The sequence below is a fragment of the Aquarana catesbeiana genome, linkage group LG11, assembly GCF_042186555.1.
Source record: "Aquarana catesbeiana isolate 2022-GZ linkage group LG11, ASM4218655v1, whole genome shotgun sequence".
Classification (NCBI taxonomy): domain Eukaryota; kingdom Metazoa; phylum Chordata; class Amphibia; order Anura; family Ranidae; genus Aquarana; species Aquarana catesbeiana.
Genome location: NC_133334.1, coordinates 81,463,837 through 81,486,192, shown reverse-complemented (window position 1 = coordinate 81,486,192; position 22,356 = coordinate 81,463,837). Strand labels below are relative to the sequence as shown.

Genomic DNA, 22,356 nt, shown 5'->3' with positions numbered 1-22,356 from the left:
AGACTGGGCTCAAATGATATGAAATCTTATACTCTACATTATGACAAAAAAAAATTGCTTGATTTCCCCCATAAAGAGTGACTGTTGATGGGAGGATCGAGCGGGGGTAGAAGGTATGAAAATTGTATGCTCTATGGCCAGCCTAAGTCTGACAGCAATGGCAGCTGCCTACAACTCCTCAAAGGAAATATCAACCATTAGGGATTTATGAGACTTGTCATCAGACAGCGTAAACAAGCAGCAGAAAACTCAGAGGCCACTAAGGCTGCAGGCAGATCAGATAATACTGCGGGGAAGGCTCGGAGACTTATAGCCTCTGTGGTCAGTCAGCATTCAAGATTGCAATTTCGTCCATGAAATCCTGCAGAACTGCAGCAAAATTCTCCCAAGATAAAACCGAGGAGGGGGCCATGCCTGATGGAGCTTAAGAAAGACTCAGAAGTGTAGGGTCTTAAGCAGAGGACAACATTCCAGGCTTTCTTTGTTAGAACCATGAAAAGGTGCACTGCAGGAAACACTGGAACCGTTAGTTGTTAGTAAATTGGAGTGGGACTGGCTCCTGGTGTGTCTGGGACATGATGTGTTGCTCTATAAGGCAGGGACAAAATAGCTCAGGGCCCTGAAAAATAAGGATAATACTGGTGCGTAACTTATTTATTTATTTTTTTTTTACATTACATAATCTCACTTTATCTCATTTACACAGACCTGACACATAAGGAGGAAAATTTGTTTTGTTACAAAGTAACTTGATGCTCAGCCCACACAGCCTACTCACAATATTAGACTTCAGAAACAGGGTCACACCAGCGTCTGTGGCATGGCCCTAGACTCAGAACCCACTTGGGGCTAAATAACATTGTACACTCAGGTCTGGAAAACGGCACAATGCAGTGCACAGTGCCTCCCACTGCGATATTGCATTCTGCCAGCGGGGGAGGGCGTGGGGTACATTCCCGGCCAGCAGAATATGATGGTTACTGCTAGTAGCTAAAGCCACTGGCTGTAACCATATGTAGAAAAATCCAACATGCTGGTTGTATCCAATTTGCTCAATTAGTTGATGCAATCGGCCTGCTTTAGAGAGACAAATTTTGTTCTTATTAAAGGATCACTAAAGATATTTCCTGGGGTCCCTCGGCGGTTGTCTCAGCTCCGGCTCTCTCTGGCTTAATGCATAGAATGCATTAAGGTGAAAAAACTTTTACCTTTACAACCCCTTTAATGCAGTGAGCACCATTCTAAAATTGGCAGATTATACTGTAGTTATTAATAGTGCTGCTACCTGTCTGGGATCCCATAGAAATACTAAGGCTTCCAAGACCTAGGTACCTGCTGGCCTGAGACCTCCTTTATAGAGACCGAGCGACTCCTCTTAAAATGCACACACCAAAATGTTTCACAGCTCAGTACCCTTTTGAGGAGTCTTCTTAAAAGTGAGATGTTCCTGTCGTGGATCTAGTAGTTTCCCAACTTATTAAAGCACGGACAATCACGGTTGAGGATGCACTGCTTTTGAGGGATACATTTTTCGATTTTCTTTCCAAAATCTTTCTCTGGCAAGCCCGAATTGCCATCTGATTTGGCCATGACACTAGTCTGTCAGACATTGGGGGTCTAGTCTAGGGTCCTGTTTCCCTCCACACTGATCCCATTTTTGTGCACTGTTTAGAGCTCATGCCATGATCCCTGAGCTACTGTGTGAATGGGTTAGTGGATGTCTCCTATCTTATTTTCTGTAAAAGCTGAGCTGCAGAAAACAAGCGGTGAGATGTTCAAAAATTGGTTGCTGTGCAGTCCTGAGGGGTAATGTGTCTTTAGCATTGCTTTTAACACCCTCCTCTAGGATGTCACTGGGGGTAGGAGTACTTCTATGCCCCAGCAGAAATAGCCTAGGCCTCAGGCTGGGAAGACTCACCCTAATTCCCTTCAAGGCCAAGAAGAAATCCTTTTCTTTTTCATACACCACGGGACACAGAGCCTTGTTAATTACTTAATGGGTTGTATAGCTCACCAATAGGTGATTGGACACTGGCACACCCAATGAAGACAAGTCCCCCCCTATATAACCCCTCCCATAAGGAGAGTACCTCAGTTTTTTCGCCAGTGTCTAAGGTGTTGGTCACGGTTAAATATGTGCTAAGAAGAAAGCTCTACTGAAAGATCCCTCTGGGGGTCAAGGAGCTAAGCAACCGGATCCATCCAAAAAAGCCAAAAAAACGTAAAAATGGGTGGTACCCGGGCCTCGCCGAAGAGCAAGGTTTTGCCTGTAATGTCTCTTGTAGGACTGGGCTCTGGGATCCAGTACTTTGGGCACGTATTAAAAAATGCGCAAAGATACTCTAGCAGAGTCTTCTACAGGTCCAGGGGAGAGGCCTTCTTTAAATAGGAACCCAGAGCCCTGAAGGTTGGCACAACACTACCCGCCGTGATGGGTGAAGATTGGGTCTGTCTGGTCTTCAGCAGTTCCTGCGGCGGGGATAAGGTAAGTGAGAAAATCCTAAGAAAAAATCTTAAGGACTTTCTACTGAGTAGCTGCATGTCTTACCTGTTTCCGCCACTGGAGGGAGTAAAGAGGCATACCTGGTGTTCTACTTACCATGCTCTCCGGGAAACGAAAGCTCAGTGTCAGCTGATCCGTTGAGCGGCTCACTTCCTCTGCTGCAGGCTCTGTCACAACTCTGTAGATGGGGTCTCTCATAGTCCGCGGTCCACGGCGCTCGTTGGGGGGATCGTTCTCTCTCCCTTTTCTCGCCCCCATTACCCTACATGCGCACAGGGGGCGCGCTTTTGAAGCCAGTTTGGCGGGGAAGCAGGGGGGAGGTGTGGTTACCGTGGGCGTGCGGCGTGCACGCCAGCCGCAGGCGCAGGGCGGAATTTTTTAAATAAACCCCCAGACGCCAGAGCTCTGCATACAAGAGGGACACAGCAGCTTGGGGTATGTAAGCAACTCCATGTGTGTTGGATGCAGGCACACCAAGACGCCTACTCAGCATTAGGCTGTGCAAATTGGCAACATATTGTTTGTATTGCTAGACTAGCTCAGCAGTTGATGCACCTGCGCTAGTACCTCTGCTTTTTTCTAGCTTAGGACTATGCCTTCCCGTAGAAGGAGTTCAGGGCATTGAAGAGGGGCACTAAGGTATCGCCATCCGGATCGGGGTGTCATAGTCATGCCTGCCTGGTTCCATCTTCCCCTGCTGGACCTGATGCAGCCGCACAGGGTAAGCCATTGCCCCTGTCAGGCTTTGCAGCTTCTCCTAAATATGGCAGCTCCTGCATATGTCACTGAGGACACTTTAGCAGCAGCATTAAATGGTTTAGAGGAAAAAATTGCTACTTTAATAGCAGCGTCCTCGCAGAAGAGCAGAAAGCGGGGTAGGTCCCCTTCTGCTGCTCTAAACTCCCATCAGATTAGTCTGATGATGATGATACTACTCCATCAGGGGACAAGGATCAGGAGCAGTCGGATGAATCGGGGGATTCGGAGGAGTCTTTTTCTGCCTCTCAGGTTCTCAAATTGCAGGTGCAATGCTATGCAGAAGCCGTACGTGCTACGTACAAATTGCCCTCTTCTGAGTTAACCGGGTCCCCTGTTTCTTCCTTGGGATCATTAAATTCCCCGCAGGCTTCATATACTTTCCCGGTCCATCCTTCATTGGAAAAACGTATTTATGCTGACTGGGACCATCCAGACAAGCTGTTTTCTCCTCCTAAGAAATTTGCTTTCCTTTACCCAATGGAGGAAAAATTTACCAAGAAATGGAGCTTGCCGGCAATAGATGCGGCTATTTCATGTGTGAACAAAAATCTGACTTGTCCTGTAGACAATGCTCAGGTGTTTAAGGAACCAACTGAGAAAAAGCTGGAATCTTTACTCAGGTCCTCCTTTAGTATGGCTGGTACTGTAACCCAACCTGCTGTGGCAGCTATTGGCATGTGTCAGGTACTAAAGGGGCAGGTGAAGCAAGAGCTTAAAGATCTTCCTGCTGATCAGGTTAAGCTATGGGCGGACCTGCCTAAGGCCTTATGTTTTGCGGTAGATGCCATTAAAGATTCTATTCAGCAGGCATCCCGCCTTACCCTACTGCTGGTACACATGCGCAGGATTCTGTGGCTAAAGCATTGGTCAGCTGAAGTTCCATGCCAAAAGCTTTTAACCGGTTTCCCTTTCATGGAGAACGGCTGTTTGGGGATGACCTGGATAAATACATCCAGAAGATTTCTAGTGGTAAGACTACCCTTTTACCAGCTAAGAAAAAAAAAAAAACGTTCTCTCTCCCTGATTCCTGGGGCTAAGGCCTCCAGGCAGTGGCAACTGCCTTCTCAGCCAGAGGCAAGGCCCAGGGCCAAGCCCAAGAACAAAAGAAACCTTGGGGTCGGAAATCTGCTAAGCAGAGCCCCAAAGCCTCCTTATGAGGGGGCGCCCACGCTCGGCCGAGTGGGGGGGGGCTTCTGCGATTTCCAGGGGCTTGGCAGGCGGAAATCCGGGACAGGTGGGTAATTTCCACAGTGTCCCTGGGTTACTGCCCTGTCTCTGCACCTTGAGATATTTCTGGCCATATGCCGGAAATGGGGTACCCCGGATGTAGCTTCACTAGCCTCCAGGTTCAACAGGAAGTTGGACAACTTTGTATCAACGACAAAGGATCCTCTAGTATATGGAGCAGATGCGCTAGTGATTTCTTGGGATCAGTTTTCTCTGATCTATGCGTTCCCTCCGATTCCGCTCTTACCGAGACTGCTTTGCAGGGTCAGGAAAAAAGGGAAACCAGCTCCAGCTTGGCCCAGAAGATCCTGGTGCACAGAGATCGTAAGGATGGCAGTGGGAAAACCTTGGGTTCTTCCACTCCGCCCAGACCTGCTCTCGCAGGGACCAGTATTCCATCCTTCCTTACAAAGTCTAAATTTGACGGTTTGGCTGTTGAAAGCTACATTTTGGAAAAACGTGGACTTTCGGGTCCAGTTCTCTCCACTCTGGTTAATGCTAGGAAGCCGGCCTCCAGGCTCATCTATTACAGAATCTGTAAGGCATATGTTTCCTGGTGCGAATCCAAAGGGTGGCATCCTCAAAAGTATGTCATTGGTAGAATTCTTGCTTTTCTTCAATTGGGAGTAGAGCTAAAACTGGCCCTGAGCACTATCAAAGGTCAGATCTCGGACCTATCGGTGTTGTTTCAAAGACCACGTGCATCTCATTCCCTAGTCCGGGGTATTGCGGTTAAATCCGCCAGTCAAATCTCCTTTGTGCCCATGGGATTTGAATTTAGTCTTGTCTGTTTTACAGAAACAGCCCTTTGAACCTATTTGCCATATTCCGTTGTTCCTTTTGAGTAGGAAATTGGCCTGTCTAGTCGCTATCTCCTCTGCTAGGAGAGTATCTGAACTGGCAGCTTTCTCTTGTAAAAAGCCTTATTTAATTGTCCACGAGGACAAGGTTGTGTTGCGTCCCCACCCCACCTTTCTCCCTAAGGTGGTGTCAGGTTTTCATCTAAATCAAGATGTTGTCTTACCTTCCTTTTTTCCAGACCCGCAGTCGGCGGAGGAAAAATTATTGCATTCTCTAGATGTAGTGAGAGCAATAAAGGTCTATCTAACAGCAACTGCTCAGATATGGAAGACTGATGTTTTGTTTATTCTGGTCCTAGAAAGGGCCGGGTAGCATCAAAATCTACTATCTCTAAGTGGATTCGGCAGGTTATTTATTCAAGCTTATGGTTTGAAACAGAAAATTCCTCCTTTTCGTGTGAAAGTGCACTCGACCAGAGCAGTAAGTGCTTCTTGGGCGGTGCATCACCAGGCCTCCATGGCTCAGATCTGCAAGGCTGCAACCTGGTCTTCAGTCCATACATTTACCAAATTCTATCAAGTGGATGTAAGAGGGCTTGAGGATACCGCCTTCGGGCGCAGTGTGCTGCAGGCAGCAATGTAGGTCCTCACGTCCGATGGTGGTCTGCTTTGATTTGTATCTCCCTCCCCTCAAGTTGAGCATTGCACTGGAACGTCCCATTAATTAACAAGGCTCTGTTTCCCGTGGTGTACAAAAAAGAAAATGGGATTTTTAATAGCAGCTTTTCTGTAAAATCCTTTTCTTTGAGTACACCACGGGACACAGAAATCCCCCCACTTCTTATGGGATCCTTATTGCTTTGCTACAAAAACTGAGGTACCCTCCTTATGGAAGGGGTTATATAGAGGGGGACTTGTCTTTGAGTGTGCCAGTGTCCAATCACCTATTGGTGAGCTATACAACCCATTAAGTAATTAACAAGGCTCTGTGTCCCGTTGTGTACTCCAAGAAAAGGATTTTACAGGTAAGCTGTTATTAAAAATCCTATTTTTCTTCTACCTGACCTCAACCTCAAAGGCCTGACCCAACTTGCAGACAAATGTTTTTCAGCATAAAGGAGCGCCCCCATGTTTCAAAAACATCTGGACAGTCAGTCTCTCAGATGCCTGGGTACACAGAGTGGTTTTAAAGTTTGCATTCTGCTTTCAGCCCCTTCCTTGATTCAAATCTTCCAACTTGCCTCTTTTACTGCACAGATTTAGTAGATCTACATGCAGCTCTTCCAAATCAAGGCGTTACTGCCCCAGATCCTGCAGCAGAAAGGTTCCAGGGATTCTACTCAAAGCCAAAAAGGGCCAGAATTAATTCTGTCTTCATTCTGGCCCAGAAATTCCACATGGAATTCACCAGGTCTGTCAGTCTGCCTCCACCAGAGAGACTTTCTGGTCCCAGTGGACATGTCAAGGATGTGTACTTGCCTGTTTATATTTTCTCTCTGCATCAGGGATTCTTTTTCTTTGCTGTGGGTCCCCAGCACTTTCCTGCTAATCGGTCTTTCTTCCTGCGCATTCTCCAAGATTCAGGCCCCTGTGCTCACCTTGTTGCACGCCATTGTGGGATATCTGGACAACCTTCTGTTAGGGGGAACAGTCGACATATGCCTTAGCCAACAGTGTGATTCAGGTCTTAAAAAGGTTTGGTTTGGTCCAGAGCTCCCAAAAGTCAGCATTGATGCCCTCTTATCGCTTGAAGGATCTGGGCTTTATCCTAGGCACAGCTCAAGCAAGGGTTTTTTTCCTCCGTGGCATCGGGTTGTCTTTCGCCTGGTGGCTCAGGAATCCAGCTGTAGAATTGTGGAAATCCTTCTGATCTCTTGGGGTATCCTCAATGGATGCCAGCCTCATGGGCTGGGGAAGAGTTCTAGACACCTTGTTGGCGCAGGAGACTTGGAAGCCCTAGGAATCTCGTCTCCTGGTCATCATCATAGAGCTGCGGGCAATTTGGTTGTCCCTACAGCCCTGGACATCCTGACAGGAGGGCCTTCCAATCAAGCTCCAGTTGGACAATGCCATGGCAGGGGCAAACATCAACCATCAAGGAGGAATAAAATGTCTTGCTGTAACAAGAGAGGTTGAAAGGGTTACAGAGTGGGCAGCCCTTCACTTTCCAGCCTTGCCTGCTGTTTACTTTCTAGGTGTGTACAATTAGTAGGTGGACTTGCTCAGCTTGCAGTGCCTAAACCTGGGGGAGGGTGTTCAAGGACGCTGGATGCAGACCTCCCAGCCTCCAGGTTCAACAACAAACTGAACAGGGAGTTTATCTCCAGATCTAAAGACCCTGTGGAGGAAGCAGTGGTTGCTCTGGAATCAGCACAGTCTGATCCAAGCTTTTTCTTCCCGAAACGCCTTCCTTGTCTTCTCCTCCGGGTCAAGATGGAGACCATTACAGTAATCCTCATAGCAATGGGGTGGCCCATGTGCTTGTGGTAATCTGACTCCTGGCAGACGCTCCATGGGATCTTCCAGATTGTCTGAATCTTCTGCCCCAAGGACCGGTTTGCCATCCTTGGTGGTTTTTAGAATGTTAAAAGCTAAAAAAGTCCACCTGTGTGCCCACCAGTAACTCTGAAATTTTAATTCAGATCTCTTGCAGCTCATAGCTCAGCTATGAATAAGCGCCATGATGGGGCGTGAAACATGTTAGCTATCTTTCCTGTTCCTCCCTGTACATGAGGTGACTGCATTTGGATCTTATTTCTTCATATCAATAAAGATGCCTTCTATGGTGTGCGGCCGTCCAGGATTTTTTTTTCTTTCTTCAATAACATGGAAAAGCTGGACTTTTTGCAACTGATCAGGTTAATTGGCAGTAACTCAGTAACATGATTGGATAAAAAAAAAAAAAAAGGGCATCTTACTCAGAAATAAAGATAGGCAGATGATCAGAATGTCTCAGAAATAAAGATGGGCAGAAGGTCACCAATCTGTGAAAAACTGCTTCTAAAAATTATCGAACAATAAAAAAAAAGACTTTAAATATATCATCTACAGTACATAATATCAAAAGATTCAAAGAATTTGGAGAAAGCTCTGTGCACAAAGGGCCAAGGCTGAAATGCAATATTTAATGGCTGTGATCCTCATGCTCTCAGATGGTACTACATTAAAGTGGTTGTTAAGCCACTGAAGTAAAAAGCTCCCATCCTCTCTGTATTATAACAATAGGTTCCCCTGTGCCTGTGTTGTATAATAAATATGCTTATCTGTATCAATAACACATCGGCTCCCAGTGTTCAGGTGCCTCCTCTCTCCTCTCCTCTGCCCAGCTGACAGTTACAGTGGGCGGGGCCAAGCACTGACGCTGATGTCAGCCGGAGAGAGAGCCGAGGAGTCACGTGATTGCAGGAAACCGCTGTAATCTTGGTACAGATGAGCATATTTATTATATAAAACAGACACGGGAACTTATTGTGACAAAACAGAGGAGATGGGAGCATTATATATTTAATAGGAGACGGAGGGGGGAGAGGACACAGGAGACAGAGAGCAGGGCTGCGGATGACGGAGGCACGTAAACAGACCGCGGTGTCAGGGCTCAGCACCCATGATATACTGTGGTCAGTTTACAGGGTGGAGGGTATAGCAAGGCAAGATCAGCCAGGTTTTTTTTTTTTTTTTTAGGTGTTAAAGGGGGCCAAATGACACAGCACAAGCACTGTGCTGTATAACATGCTTTTTAGGGAACGGGATATGTTGTGTTTGTTAACCCCAACAAAAAAGAAAAACACTTTTAAAACAGGCATGATTCTGCATGGGCTCCGGAATACTTAAAAAAAATTACTGTCTGTGAACGTAATTCGTCGTGCCATCAAAAAATGCAAGATCCAGAAATGCTGCTGTCTTTTCTGGGCCAAAGCTGATTTAAAATGGTCTGTTGCAAAGTGGAAAACTGTTGTGATCAGACAAGTCTAAATTTGATAATTAACAAACAATGGTGTGCTACAATTAACTTCCTAATAAAGTGCACAGGCTCCTATAGAGCAGTGATAATGGTGACTAATATGTCAATAATGTGTATAAGACTGCAATAAACACATAAAAATTAGATACCTAAAATAAATGTGTTCAGTCATTAATAATAAAGGCATACATCCCCCCTCCGGATTCAAAAAAAGTTATCCAAAAATACCAATAGTCCCAAATTCTACATAATGAAATGGTTCATGGGGAGGGAAAATAGTTTCTTGGTATGGTTAAGCAGGAAAAAAAAAACACTCCCAGCGGGCTGCACAGTATTGGTAGTATTCTACTAATTCATCCCGCTCCTCCTCTCGGTTCCTCCGTTTATAATAATAAACCTACCCTTATAAAGCTACCCTTGATAAAGTCACGTGACATGTGACGCAACGTGTCGGGAGGAGCCAGTGACAACATCTTATGTGTCTGTGGTGAGCACAGTGGATGCGGTATGAGGGAAGGAATTTGTTACGAGCGTCTGATTGTTCTGGAGCGCTGGTTACTTCACAAGTATATGTGAGTGGATCCGCCTGTGCTTTTGATAGTATGCTGCATATGTTGATCATTGCGCAATGATTTGTTTCTTTTATCCTATGGGAGAATTATTATAATCGGAGGAACCGAGAGGAGGAGTGGGATGAATTAGCAGAGTACTACCAATACTGTGCAGCCCGCTGGGAGTGTTTTTTTTTTTCCTGCTTAACCACACCGAGAAATGGTTTATTTTCCCTCCCCTTGAACCATCTCATTATGTAGAATTTGGAACTATTGGTATTTTTGGATAATTTTTTTTTAATCCGGAGGAGGGATGTATGCCTTTATTATTGATGACTGAACACATTTATTTTAGGTATCTCATTTTTATGTGTTTATTGCAGTCTTATACACAATATTGTTAATTATCATTATTATTTTAGGTGTCAGATCACTGTGAGCATGGTTGCAGCTTAATTATTTAGGTATTTCCTAATGATATATATTTAATCACTATATCAGCGCTTCAGTACACCTTTTGCACAAATCTAAATTTGACATTCTTTTTGGCACCGCGTCCTCCAGACTAAAGGGAAGGACCTTCCAGCCTGTTATCAGCGATCCATTCAAAAGCCTGCATTCTGGTGGTATGGGAGTGCATTAGTGCGTATGGAATGGGCAGCTTGCACATGTGGAAAGGCACCATTAATGCTGAAAGATAATTTCAGATTTTAGAGCAGCGTATACTCCTATCCAGACATTTTTGTCAGAGGAAGACCTTGCATATATCAGCAGGACAATGCTAAAATGCATACTGCATCAATGACAGCAGCGTGGTTTCATAGTAGTAGAGTCTGAGTGCTTAACCAGCCTTTGTGCAGTCCAGACCTTTCACAAATTGAAAATTATTTATTGCATGTTGAAACAAAAAATAAAACAAAGAACACCCAAGACTGTTGAGCAGTTAAAATCATATATCTGGCAACAGTGGAAAAACATTCCTTTCCCAAAACTCCAGCAACTGGTCACCTCAGTTCCCTGATGTTTACAATGTTAAAAGAAGAGGGATGTTAAACCATGGTAAACCTAACCCTGTCCCAACTTTTTAGAGATGCGTTGCTATCATCAATTTCAAAATTACCTTATTTTCTTAAATTAGTACATTTTCTCAATTTAAACAGTTGATATGTTTTTTTTTTTTGTGAATAAAATATGCATTATATGTAGGGGTGCAACGGATCAAAAAACTCACGGTTCGGATCGTTCCTCGGATCAGGAGTCACGGTTCGGATCATTTTCGGATCAACAAAAAAAAAATCTCCCCCACTGTAATACAATCTCCCTATTGGCAGGGTATTGGCAGGGTATTGGCAGAGTATTGTCAGGGTATTGTCAGGGCATGGCAGAGTATTGTCAGGGCATTGCAGCAGGGCATTGCAGAGTATTGGCAGGGCATTGCAGCAGAGCATTGCAGAGTATTGCGGCAGGGCATGGCAGAGTATTGGCAGGGCATTGCAGCAGAGCATGGCAGAGTATTGCGGCAGGGCATGGCAGGGCATTGCAGCAGAGCATTGCAGAGTATTGCGGCAGGGCATTGCAGAGTATTGGCACTGCTGCCATCCGATATCTCCCCTCCACTGTACAGATCAGTACACAGAGGGGAGAGAGGAACCGGCGTCATGACATGACGCCGGTTTGTTACAAGTGATTGCTCCGTCATTTGACGGAGCGATCACGTGCTAAACGGCCGCCGGGTGTACCAAGATGGCCGCCGCTCCGGAGCTAGGCCGAAGCCGCGGCCTTTCCTATGGCCGAGGCCACAGAGCGCTTCGCGGATCGCGGGTGTCCGGTACGGATCAACCTCCGCGGATCGGATCACGGATCGATGACGATCCGTTGCACCCCTAATTATATGAGATTTGCAAACCATTGCATTCTGTTTCAATATTCAGTTTTTCTGTTCAGATGTTCTCTCAACCCTTCCAGGTGGATATTCAAGCGTTAGGTCCATCAGGTGGTTCTTTGAACTGCTGGTGGACCCAAGTAACTGTTGTTGTGTGGGCCTGTTAGTGTTTTATTAATGTTGCCCATCTTTCTGTTGGACTGCCGTTGGACATTCTAATAGTCATTGAATCATGTGTCCCTCAATGAGCAAAAAATGTGTTATTGAGGGGCACGGGTCTCGCCCCTCTGTGTTTGCTATAGGGTGCAGTATAACCCAATAGTCTCTAAATCTTTTATCCCTCCAATAAATAGATTTTTCAGTAAGTCTAAAAATCCAGTTTTATTAAATCGCAGACTAGGACTCCTACCAGTGCAATATCCCTCTTCTTCCAGTAGGTGGCTACATTGTAATATTTTATTTTGGCAGTAATAAAACCACTCTTATGACTGCATTGGGAGATTTATCATCCATGTACTGATTCACATGATAAAAACTGACCTGTTGCTTGGGAACAGAATATTCACCCTTTGTATTGTGTGTTCGAGTTACTCGGGTCAAAAATGTAAAATGGATATTTGCAAATAGTTTTTACCAGCAAAATACTTTTGGAATGGTTTTCAAGGTTTTTTTTTTTTTTTGTCTTCTCTCTAGCTAACTGTAGACAGTACTGAGCAGGGCTCTTACGTTGCGGCAATGGAGACTTTCACTAACCTGGGCCCAATTGTGGACATGTGTGTAGTGGATCTTGAAAGACAGGGACAAGGACAGGTGAGATTATCTTTCCCCTAATTCTTCATGTTAACTTTTTGGTGTCTGTCCTTAAGGTTAAGTCACTGTCTTTTATCTGCAGCTTGTTACCTGCTCTGGAGCGTTCAAGGAAGGTTCGCTGCGGATTATCAGAAATGGCATTGGCATTCATGAGCATGCCAGCATCGACTTACCAGGGATCAAAGGTGCTGATTAACCCCCCAGCGGACAATATAGTTTAGACTAGGGCTTTTTGTACACATTAACTGGTTCTGAACAGTGATTTTTATAGATTTTATTTGGCGTATTTGAATTGATCTTTTCATCTATTTTACATAATGTCAGATTGTTAGTGTTAGCTGTACAATCTGTTTCCTCTACTCTTGTGTAATTTTCTGTGCTCCCTTTATCAGGCCTGTGGCCTCTCAGAGTTGCTGCCAGTCGTGAAACAGATGACACGTTGGTCCTGTCTTTTGTTGGACAGACCAGGTGAGCTGCGAATTGAGAATTGTTCTCCCTAGGCCCCTACTCGCTATTGGAAGACTAAACTGTGACTTATTTGCAGAGTTTTGACCTTGTCTGGAGAAGAGGTGGAAGAGACCGACCTTGCTGGTTTTGTTGACGATCAGCAGACCTTTTTCTGTGGCAATGTGGCACATCAGCAACTCATTCAGGTATGGGACTCTTTCTCATCCTCCTTTTTTTTTTAAACATTATATTTAAACTTCTTGTGGATCAGCTTGTTCTTGGTATAACATCTCTGTTTATACCTATACAGATAACCTCAGCATCAGTGCGTCTGGTGTCCCAAGACCCCCAGAGCTTGGTGAGTGAGTGGAAGGAGCCCCAGGGTCGTAAAGTCAGTGTCTGTTCCTGCAACAGCCGTCAAGTTCTACTTGCTGTGGGAAGAGTCCTTTACCATCTAGAAATTCACCCCGGAGAACTTAGACAGATGAGGTATGTCAGTAAAATGATTTTTCCTTCTGCTACTCTCCTCCCTTTCTCCATGTTTCTCTTTATCAATCTTACTATCTTTTTACCTTTTTATACTGGTGCATTTCCATAACACATTTGTTTACTGCACAGCTGTACTGAAATGGAACATGAAGTTGCCTGTTTAGATGTGACCCCGCTGAAAGGCAGTGACACAATGTCCTCACTTTGTGCTATCGGCCTTTGGACTGACATCTCTGCCCGAATCCTAAGTTTGCCAGATTTTCAGTTGTTGCACAAGGAGATGCTGGGGGGCGGTAAGACAAGTTGACCTTCATGTGGTTGAAATATTTGTGTTATTTTTCTTAATTTTCTATGAAATACAACATACCGTATTTTTCGCTCCATAAGACGCACCTGACCATAAGACGCACCTAGGTTTTAGAGGTTGAAAACAAGAAAAAAAAATATTCTGAACCAAATGGTGTACTAAAATATTTTCCAGTGTCATAGAAAATGCGGAGTGACCATTGCCATAGAAAATGCGGAGTGACCATTGCCATACCTGATGTTATCCCAGCAGCCTGCCTATTCCTCCTGTCCTCAGTCCGCCCTCCTCCTCCTCCCCGGGCCATCGTTTCTGGGAGCCGACTCCTGCCTTCTCCTCTTCCTCCGGCCGCTCCTGTCAGAGTCCCCGGCCCTGCGTTCTCTCTGCCTCTATGTTGCCGGGCTCCCCGAGGGACAGCTGGCACTTCTCCCTCCTCCATCAGGCCCATATTGGCCTGTTTTTCTGTCTCGCCCAGCGTCCAGGGGGGGGTTTGGAAGTATGTCCCCGCTCTCCTGTCTTTCTTCCAGTGGTGGTGGCGGGAGGCGATGCGAGTGGTGGCAGGGGGGCGGTGCCAGTGGCGGAGGGCGGTGCCTGTCGTATATTCGCACCATAAGACGCAGGAACATTTTCCCCCATATTTCTGGGGGGAAAAGGTGTGTCTTATGGTCTGAAAAATACGGTACAATATTTTCTGCTGTGATCATCATTTTAGAAAGTATATCATTTTTAATTCTTGATGATGAAAATTATTGGGGAAAATAATGGTCACTATAGCTTAGTGAAATGAGGCGACATTCTTTCACTGTGTAGTGCTCTGTATTAAGGTTAACATATTTTTTTTTTTCAGAGATTATTCCAAGATCCATCCTTATGACTTCATTTGAGAACAGTCACTACTTGCTGTGTGCGTTGGGTGATGGTGCTCTGTTCTATTTCAGCCTCAACACAGAGACAGGTAAACAGAGAATTATGATGTAGCTGTAATGTTTAACAGAGCAAAAAAAAGTGTAAGCATAAGGTAATGCTGCTTTTATAAAACAAATTTTAACAATTCTAAAAGTAACATTTTTTTGTGTTACTAAACCCAGGACCCTGCATTCACTATATCTGGTCTCCCACAGCATACAAAACATGCAAATGCAATAGTTTTAGTAAATAAAAACTGCTAAATAACTTTTTTTCTTCAGCAGCATATAGCAGTCTTGTGACTTTTTTAACAGTATCTGGTTAAATCTTGTAGGAGTTTTCATTCTACTGACTGTCCTATGAGGTTGTAGGGCCCCTGACCTTCTGTCTGGAAAGTGCTGATTGGACCTGTGCTGATCACATGCACTCTCCCAAGGAAAAAAAAAAAACGCTAGCGATACACACACGAGCTGAGCATGTGCAGAGTGACTCCAAAGGCTCTGTTTTTTTTAGGAGATGGATAGTGAAAGAAGGGGCAGATCAGAGAAGACTGGATCAAACAGCCTTTTTACACAATGTGGCAGATTTTAACCCCTTAGGTTCTACAGTGAGTAGAACGAGCATGCTTTTCTGCATATACACACTGATTTTAATATTGTGGGTTTAGTAACGCTTAAAAATAAAAAAAATTATTATTTCCCTTTGCGATTAATAAAGTATTCTGAATCTGAAATTCACAATTTGAGGTGGCGCTGTGACCCCCCCTACAGATCGAACATAAGTATATTCTACACCTGATCCACAGCAATAGTATTCTAAGGGGATTAAATATCTGTGCCATTTATAAACTGCACAGAATTTTAAGTCCATTTACCAATTGCGCGCTGACTTTGACCTACCACGCACCTAATTGTTTTACTACTATCAGCTCCGACATGCTGTCCGTGTCCAATTTGGTTCTCTGGACAATCCTATTAGAGTGCCTTCAATGAAGAAAATGTTAAGACATCCAGATGCTACCAAACTTATCTCCACATATTATGCTGCCCTCACCACAGACTGTAACACTAGATTCTGGGTTGCTCAGACGAAGTGGACCTCCCTTGACATTCCTTTCTCGGAGGCCGACTGGTCTGAATTTAGCGACACGTATAAAGCCTCAGTCGTATCCTCTAGGGACTGCATTATACAGCTAAAGATCTTTCACCACTCCCACCTTACTCCTGCCAAGTTATATAAAATGGGGTTGTCCCTCTCCGCTGAATGTTTTAAAGGATGTCCCCAAACTGCTGATTTCTTACACTGCTTCTGGACCTGCCCCATGGTTCAGGACTTTTGGATAGATATAGGTTCCTTTGTTTCCTCTGCACTAGGTCTGCCAAACATCATGAATCCCAAGAACTGCCTCCTGGGCATTTTTGGTGACTTGCTTATCCCCTCTCATGCTAAGAAACTACTCTGCATCTTATATTTTTACATGAAGAAGGCCATTTTATTATAATGGAAGGGATTGCAGTCTCCAACGAGACCCCTGTGGTTGAAATTAATCAACGACCCTCTTGCCATTGTATAAACTCACATTTGAGACTCCGAAAAGAGCTAAAACATTTAATAAAATTTGGGTCAGATGGATAGCTAGCCCTTTGACTCTCACCCCAGGGTCAATATGCTAGCTATATTATTCTTTGGTTATGCTAACCACCCTATTCATTTCAGTTACTTGACTCGAAACTCTGTTACCTGTATAGTTCCTTGTAACTCAATTTTTATTAACCACAAGAGATGTGTGTGATGATAATCAACTATTATTATTTATTTCTTGTTTGAGTGCATTGCCCTTTTCTGTGCACTGCGTTGTGCAACAAATGTTTTTTTTACGTGTGTAAGTTTGTCTTTAAAATAAACATATCTTTAAAAAAAGAAAAAGTATATTTTACACCTCACTCAATCACGCGTGAAAAACATTTCCACAATATGTGCTCTTAATAAAAGCGCTCTATGCCAATCAAATGTATGAGAGAAATAGTGATCTGGTGAGTGTCTGGCCTGCAGGGAATGGTATTTTCACATAAGTCATGAAAGATTTTCACACATAGATGGATGTTAGTGAAGATTATTAGTGAAAATTGAGGGCATGAAGAGCACATATTGTGGACATTTTTTTCAAGTGTGATTACACGAAGTGTACAACATGCTTATGATGATCTGAAGGGGTCACAGCACCACCTCAAATTGGGAATTTTTATTTTTTTGGAAAAGTGGACATTTTCTAATTTATTTTTGTATTCTTTTTTTGTAAGGTGGCAGTGGTGTTTTATATTTATATACATAGGAGTGGTTGTGTCTCCTGGGTGCAAAGCATATTTAGATTTATGAAGTGTTGCTTCTTTTATACATCAGTTTATTTCGGAATGTTGTAGATCAGGTTTCATTCATGATTTTCCACTAATTAAATACGGATTTTATTTTATAAAAAGAGTATTTTCAAATCAGCATGTGGTTTGTTTAGTATTCAAGTATTGTTTTCACTGTACTAGTTAAAAACTGTACCACTAAATACATGCAAATGAGAAGGGATCTTAGATTTCCACTGGCTTGTTAGAGGATCTTTGCTTATACTATAGAAGATATTGGTATCAATATATAAGTGTCTTTAGCATTCTTGTGGTCTCATTTAAAGTAATTTCTTTCTTTGTTCCAGGTCTTTTGAGTGACAGAAAAAAGGTCACATTGGGAACACAGCCCACAGTGTTGAGGACGTTCCGTTCTCTGTCCACAACAAATGTATTTGCTTGTTCTGATCGGCCGACTGTCATCTACAGCAGCAACCATAAACTTGTTTTCTCCAATGTTAACTTGAAGGAAGTCAACTATATGTGCCCATTAAATTCAGAGGGTTATCCTGATAGGTAAACCTTTTCCGTTAATATAATGGTGATAGGACATGCATTACCTACAGTCTAATGTTACGTAAGCAATTTGTGATGGAAGCAACTGTGATACCTTAGTGGCCCCACATTTAGCATTGGAATATGCTGGTTCCGATGGCTGTTAGTCTTTTTTTAAAGTGTATGGCTAGAGATTTTTTTGTAGAATGGTAAAGACTTGGGTCCTTTGTTAAGTTTTTTTTTATTACAGCCAGTGTCCCCTTTAAGGGAGGTTCACAGCTCTATTTGTACTGCTGACCATTGCCACTGAAAGTGGGGGGGAAATACAAGATTTTAGAATTGTCCCCAGGACAAGAGGTAAGGGGAAATGCGGGCACCTGAGGAATTCCTGTAATGTAGGCAGATTTTCTCTAATTCCCTCTTGTGTATGACAACTCAATCCAAAACAAAAAGAAAATGTGTCTGTAAATACTTTAAAACTGTGTCACGACAATGGTATACATTTTTATTAACCTATTTTGGAGGGTCATCCTTTTTGTCAAAACTCAAAAATAAAGTGCTATCATGTGGGGCGGCACAGTGCTGTAGTGGGTAGCACTCTCACCTAGCAGTAAGAAGGGTCGCTGGTTCAAATCCCAACCACAACACTACCTGCCTGGAGTTTGCATGTTCTCCCTGTGCCTGCGTGGGTTTCCTCTGGGTACTCCGGTTTCCTTCCACACTACAGACATGCTGGTAGGTTAATTGGATCCTGTCTAAATTGTCCCTATGTATGAACATAAGTTAGGGACCTTAGATTGTAAGCTCCTTGAGGGTAGGGACTGATGTGAATGTACAATGTATATGTAAAGCGCTGCGCAAAATTGATGGCGCTATACAAGTACCTGAAATAAATAAAAATAAATAAATTCATAGAAAATAAATCACCATTAAATCTAATTCTGTATTTTGCTATGTTCTGTTCTTTACAGCTTGGCCCTAGCTAACAATAGCACACTAACCATTGGAACTATTGATGAAATCCAGAAACTGCATATCAGAACTGTACCACTCTATGAATCTCCTAGGTAGGTCTGTTGAAGAGATACATTAGAAATTGTTACATGTAATGGGTAAACTTGCACTAATGATGGCTTTCTCATGCTTGTAGGAAAATTTGCTATCAGGAGGTGTCTCAATGTTTTGGCGTTCTGTCTAGTAGAACAGAGGTTCAGGATGCTAGTGGCGGAAGCTCTCCTCTACGACCAAGTGCAAGCACTCAGGTGAAATTATGTTCCTGGTCATTTTATATATTGGCCAGAATAGCCTTCAGCAAAATCAACTCGTGGATGAGTATGGAGCAGTTGTGCAACAAGTGTTTTTGTTCAACTTGTAAAGAAATCTTGGTGCTATTATCTGATTATGCTGTAAACACACCTACACTGAGCAAAGAAAAATGTATAGCTGGTAAAAAAGGTTATACATGCCGCTGAGAGCCTGAGCCGGCTGTCCCCCATCCCCTCCACAGCCCAACCCTCCAGTGAGCAAGGAGGGGGGCGGATCAGAGAGCTGTGACTGACAGTCTGCAGTTTTTAACTGATCTTACAAGTAGGGTTGCAGCAATCCTGCTTTTTTATCAGTGAGTACAAGTACCGATGCTTTGGGTCAAGAAATCGCCGATACCGAGTAACAATACTTTGCATGGCAAATTGCGTCAACGCAAAAAATATTTTGGCACAAATCACACTGGAAAGAATCGCATGTGTTTTACGTATGTGTGTGTGTGTATATAGAAGCGCCATCTAGTGGGCAGTTTAGAACTCACAAAATTCAGCAGAGGGAGCGCTTTTCCAGTAAGTAGGTAGAGACAGATTAAAGCAGCAAATCGTTTATTGTAAAACTGAACAGGCTGATGACATTGGGTAGATGGATCACAAGCCCATGCAGGGAGATGGTAGTGTGCCAGTGAGGCACTGTAGTTTACCCTGTTGAGCCTGGTAGAATGAATGGCTGACTCTAACCCTGGAGCACCTGGTGGCAGGCGGTGAGCCCAATGGATGGCTGTATCAGTGGATGGAGCCGGGAATGACAGCTGCAGTCAGGGTTCATCGGCCTAGGGGAAACTCTAGGATCTGGCGGAAGTGCTCCACTATGAAGACAGTACTGTGTGGGCAACCAAGGACGTCCATCGGGCTCACCCCCCGCCCCCAGAAGCTCAAGTTTTCCAATAAATGATTGCAGCTTTAAACTTCTAATCTGTCTCTACCCACTTACTGGAACAGCGCTCCCTCTGCTGAATTTTGTGAGTTCTAAACTGCCCTCTAGATGGCACTTCTACACACACACACAGAAGCAGTGGGGGAAATTGCATGCGATTTCTTACAGTGTGATTCATTCATTTTGTATTGATGCAAATCGCACCTCAAAGGATCGGTCTTGTTATCGGGAGCATTAGGGTGAGTACCGATACTCGCTCAAGTGCCTGGTATTGGCACCGATACCAGTATCTATATTTTCAGGAGGAGGTCAGCAGTGACAGTCTACATGCTGCTTTAAATGCAGGTTCTCTTAATTACATAAGTAAGGACATATCTGCTGTTATTTCTAAACAGAATGTATAGTGGTGTTGTAAATATTTTCTGTCCTAATTTTTAATAGTTGGCGTTAAAACAAAAAAGATGTTTTATTATGCTGTGTATTTTGTAGTCCAGCAATTGCATATGAATAATATGGAGCATATTACCAGTCTGCAGGTGCCACTCTAAAGCTCATTTTATTCATACAGGCAGGCCCGGACTGGCCATAGGGCATACCGGGCATTTTCCCGGTGGGCCACCGGGCCACATGTTCTAAATTAGATCCCATACCTCCACTGCTCTCCCTTCTGTCATCTTCTTCCAACTCCCTGGGGGTGAGGCAATGCCGAACGAGCGCCATTCAGCACTGGCCGTGGTTGCTTGGTGACAGCTGCAAGGCCCGCCCCAGGGACGGAGTGACCATTCAGGCGGAGGGCCGGGGCCAGTATGGGGGGGCCTATGAGAGGCTCCTGGGTGGACAGGGCAGGATGGATTCATGGGCCGTGGGATGGATGGTTCAACAGGCTCCTGGTCCTAAGAGGAGAGAGAGCTGAGAAAGGACTTCCTGGACTTAGGTAAGTGTTATTTCCTGTGGCAGTGGGAGGAGGGACTTGCGAGCAGCTAAGAATCAGAGTGTGACATCCTGCCTTCTACATGGACAGGGGTGAGACCACGCTGAGAGGAAACCTGTGCATGTGGGGTGGGGGATGTACTGTACTTCATACAGTATAATGGTGGGACATAGCAGGCATACTGATCAAACCCACCCTCTTTCTCTCAACCCCTCTCTCACTACCCCCTCTTCTTCTCTCCCCTCCCTCACCTACCCCCCTCTTCTACACCACCCCCACTTCCTACCCACCCCCTCTCACTACCCCCCCTACCCCCCCCTTCCTACATCCCTCCTCTCTACACCCCCCCTCTCCTTCTCCCCCCCCCTTCTCCCCCCCCCCTCTTCTCCCTCCCCCCCCTCTTCTCCCTCCCCCCCCTCTTCTCCCTCCCCCCCACCTCTTCTTCTCCCCCCCCCCCCCCCCCCCTTCTTCTCCCTCCCCCCCCCTCTTCTTCTCCCTCCCCCCCCTCTTCTTCTCCCCTCCCCCCCCTCTTCTTCTCCCTCCCCCCCCCCTCTTCTTCTCCCTCCCCCCCCCCCCTCTTCTTCTCCCTCCCCCCCCCCTCTCTTCTCCCTCCCCCCCTCCTCTTCTCCCTCCCCCCCTCCTCTTCTCCCTCCCCCCCCTCCTCTTCTCCCTCCCCCCCTCTTCTTCTCCCTCCCCCCCCCCCTCTTCTTCTCCCCTCCCCCCTCTCTTCCTACACCCCCCTCTCTTCCTACACCCCCCCTCTCTTCCTACACCCCCCTCTCTTCCTACACCCCCCTCTCCTCCTACACCCCCCTCTCCTCCTACACCCCCCCTCTCCTTCCCCCTCCCCCTCTTCCCAAACCCCCCCCTCCCCCTCTTCCTAAACCTCCCCTCCCCCTCTCTCACTACCTCCCCTCCTCTCTCTCTCTCTCTCTCTCTCTCTCTCTCTCTCTCTCTCTCTCTCTCTCTCTCTCTCTCTCTCTCTCTCTCTCTCTCTCTCTCTCTCTCTCTCTCTCTCTCTCTCTCTCTCTCTCTCTCTCTCTCTCTCTCTCCTAGACATAGATATACGGCAGCAAGGCGACTCCAGATTACATACCTAGTACGTGATCTGACGCTTCTGGGTAGGGAGTGCACACCACCCGGCGACCCAGCCGCGCTGTGACTAAAACACAGCAGATGTCGATCACCGGGTGCAGGTGCACCCGTCGATCATCATGAATTTACACAGGACAGAGCCTGTGTAAACAAAGCAAATTAGGGAATAAAATCCATGACTCCCTTAGTAAAAGCACCAATCACAGTACACACAAACACAGGCTAGGCACACATTTATCCCTTTGAATGCCTGATGTTTAACCTCTTCCAGACAGTGTCATTAGTAAAGTGACCATGCATATTTTTAGCACTGATCACTGTGTTGGTGTCGTTGGTTCCCACAAAGTGTCAGCTAGTGTCAAAATGTCTGCCGCAATATCAGTCGCTGATCGCCGTCATTACTAGTAAAAATAAATAAAAATTCCAGTATATATCCCATAGTTTGACACTATAACTTTTACGCTAACTGATCAATATACACTTATTGGGATTTATTTTTACAAAAACATGTAGCAGAATACATAGTTTTGATTTTTTACATATGTTTTATAGCAGAAAGTAAAATTTTTTTTTTTCAAAATGGTCGGTCTTTGTTTATCCGCTTGCC

The 22,356-nt window shown here is 44.8% G+C and overlaps 1 protein-coding gene across 1 annotated transcript in view; it reads left to right on the top strand.

Moving 5' to 3' along the window:
* DDB1 (damage specific DNA binding protein 1) overlaps positions 1 to 22,356 on the top strand; it is a 70,055-nt gene that overhangs the window by 32,160 nt on the left and 15,539 nt on the right. Inside the window, 10 exon segments of the mRNA XM_073604590.1 lie at positions 12,377 to 12,493; positions 12,576 to 12,678; positions 12,886 to 12,961; positions 13,038 to 13,146; positions 13,251 to 13,429; positions 13,559 to 13,722; positions 14,581 to 14,688; positions 17,341 to 17,548; positions 18,499 to 18,594; positions 18,678 to 18,789. Of these exon segments, the coding sequence (XP_073460691.1) occupies positions 12,377 to 12,493; positions 12,576 to 12,678; positions 12,886 to 12,961; positions 13,038 to 13,146; positions 13,251 to 13,429; positions 13,559 to 13,722; positions 14,581 to 14,688; positions 17,341 to 17,548; positions 18,499 to 18,594; positions 18,678 to 18,789 (1,272 nt within the window).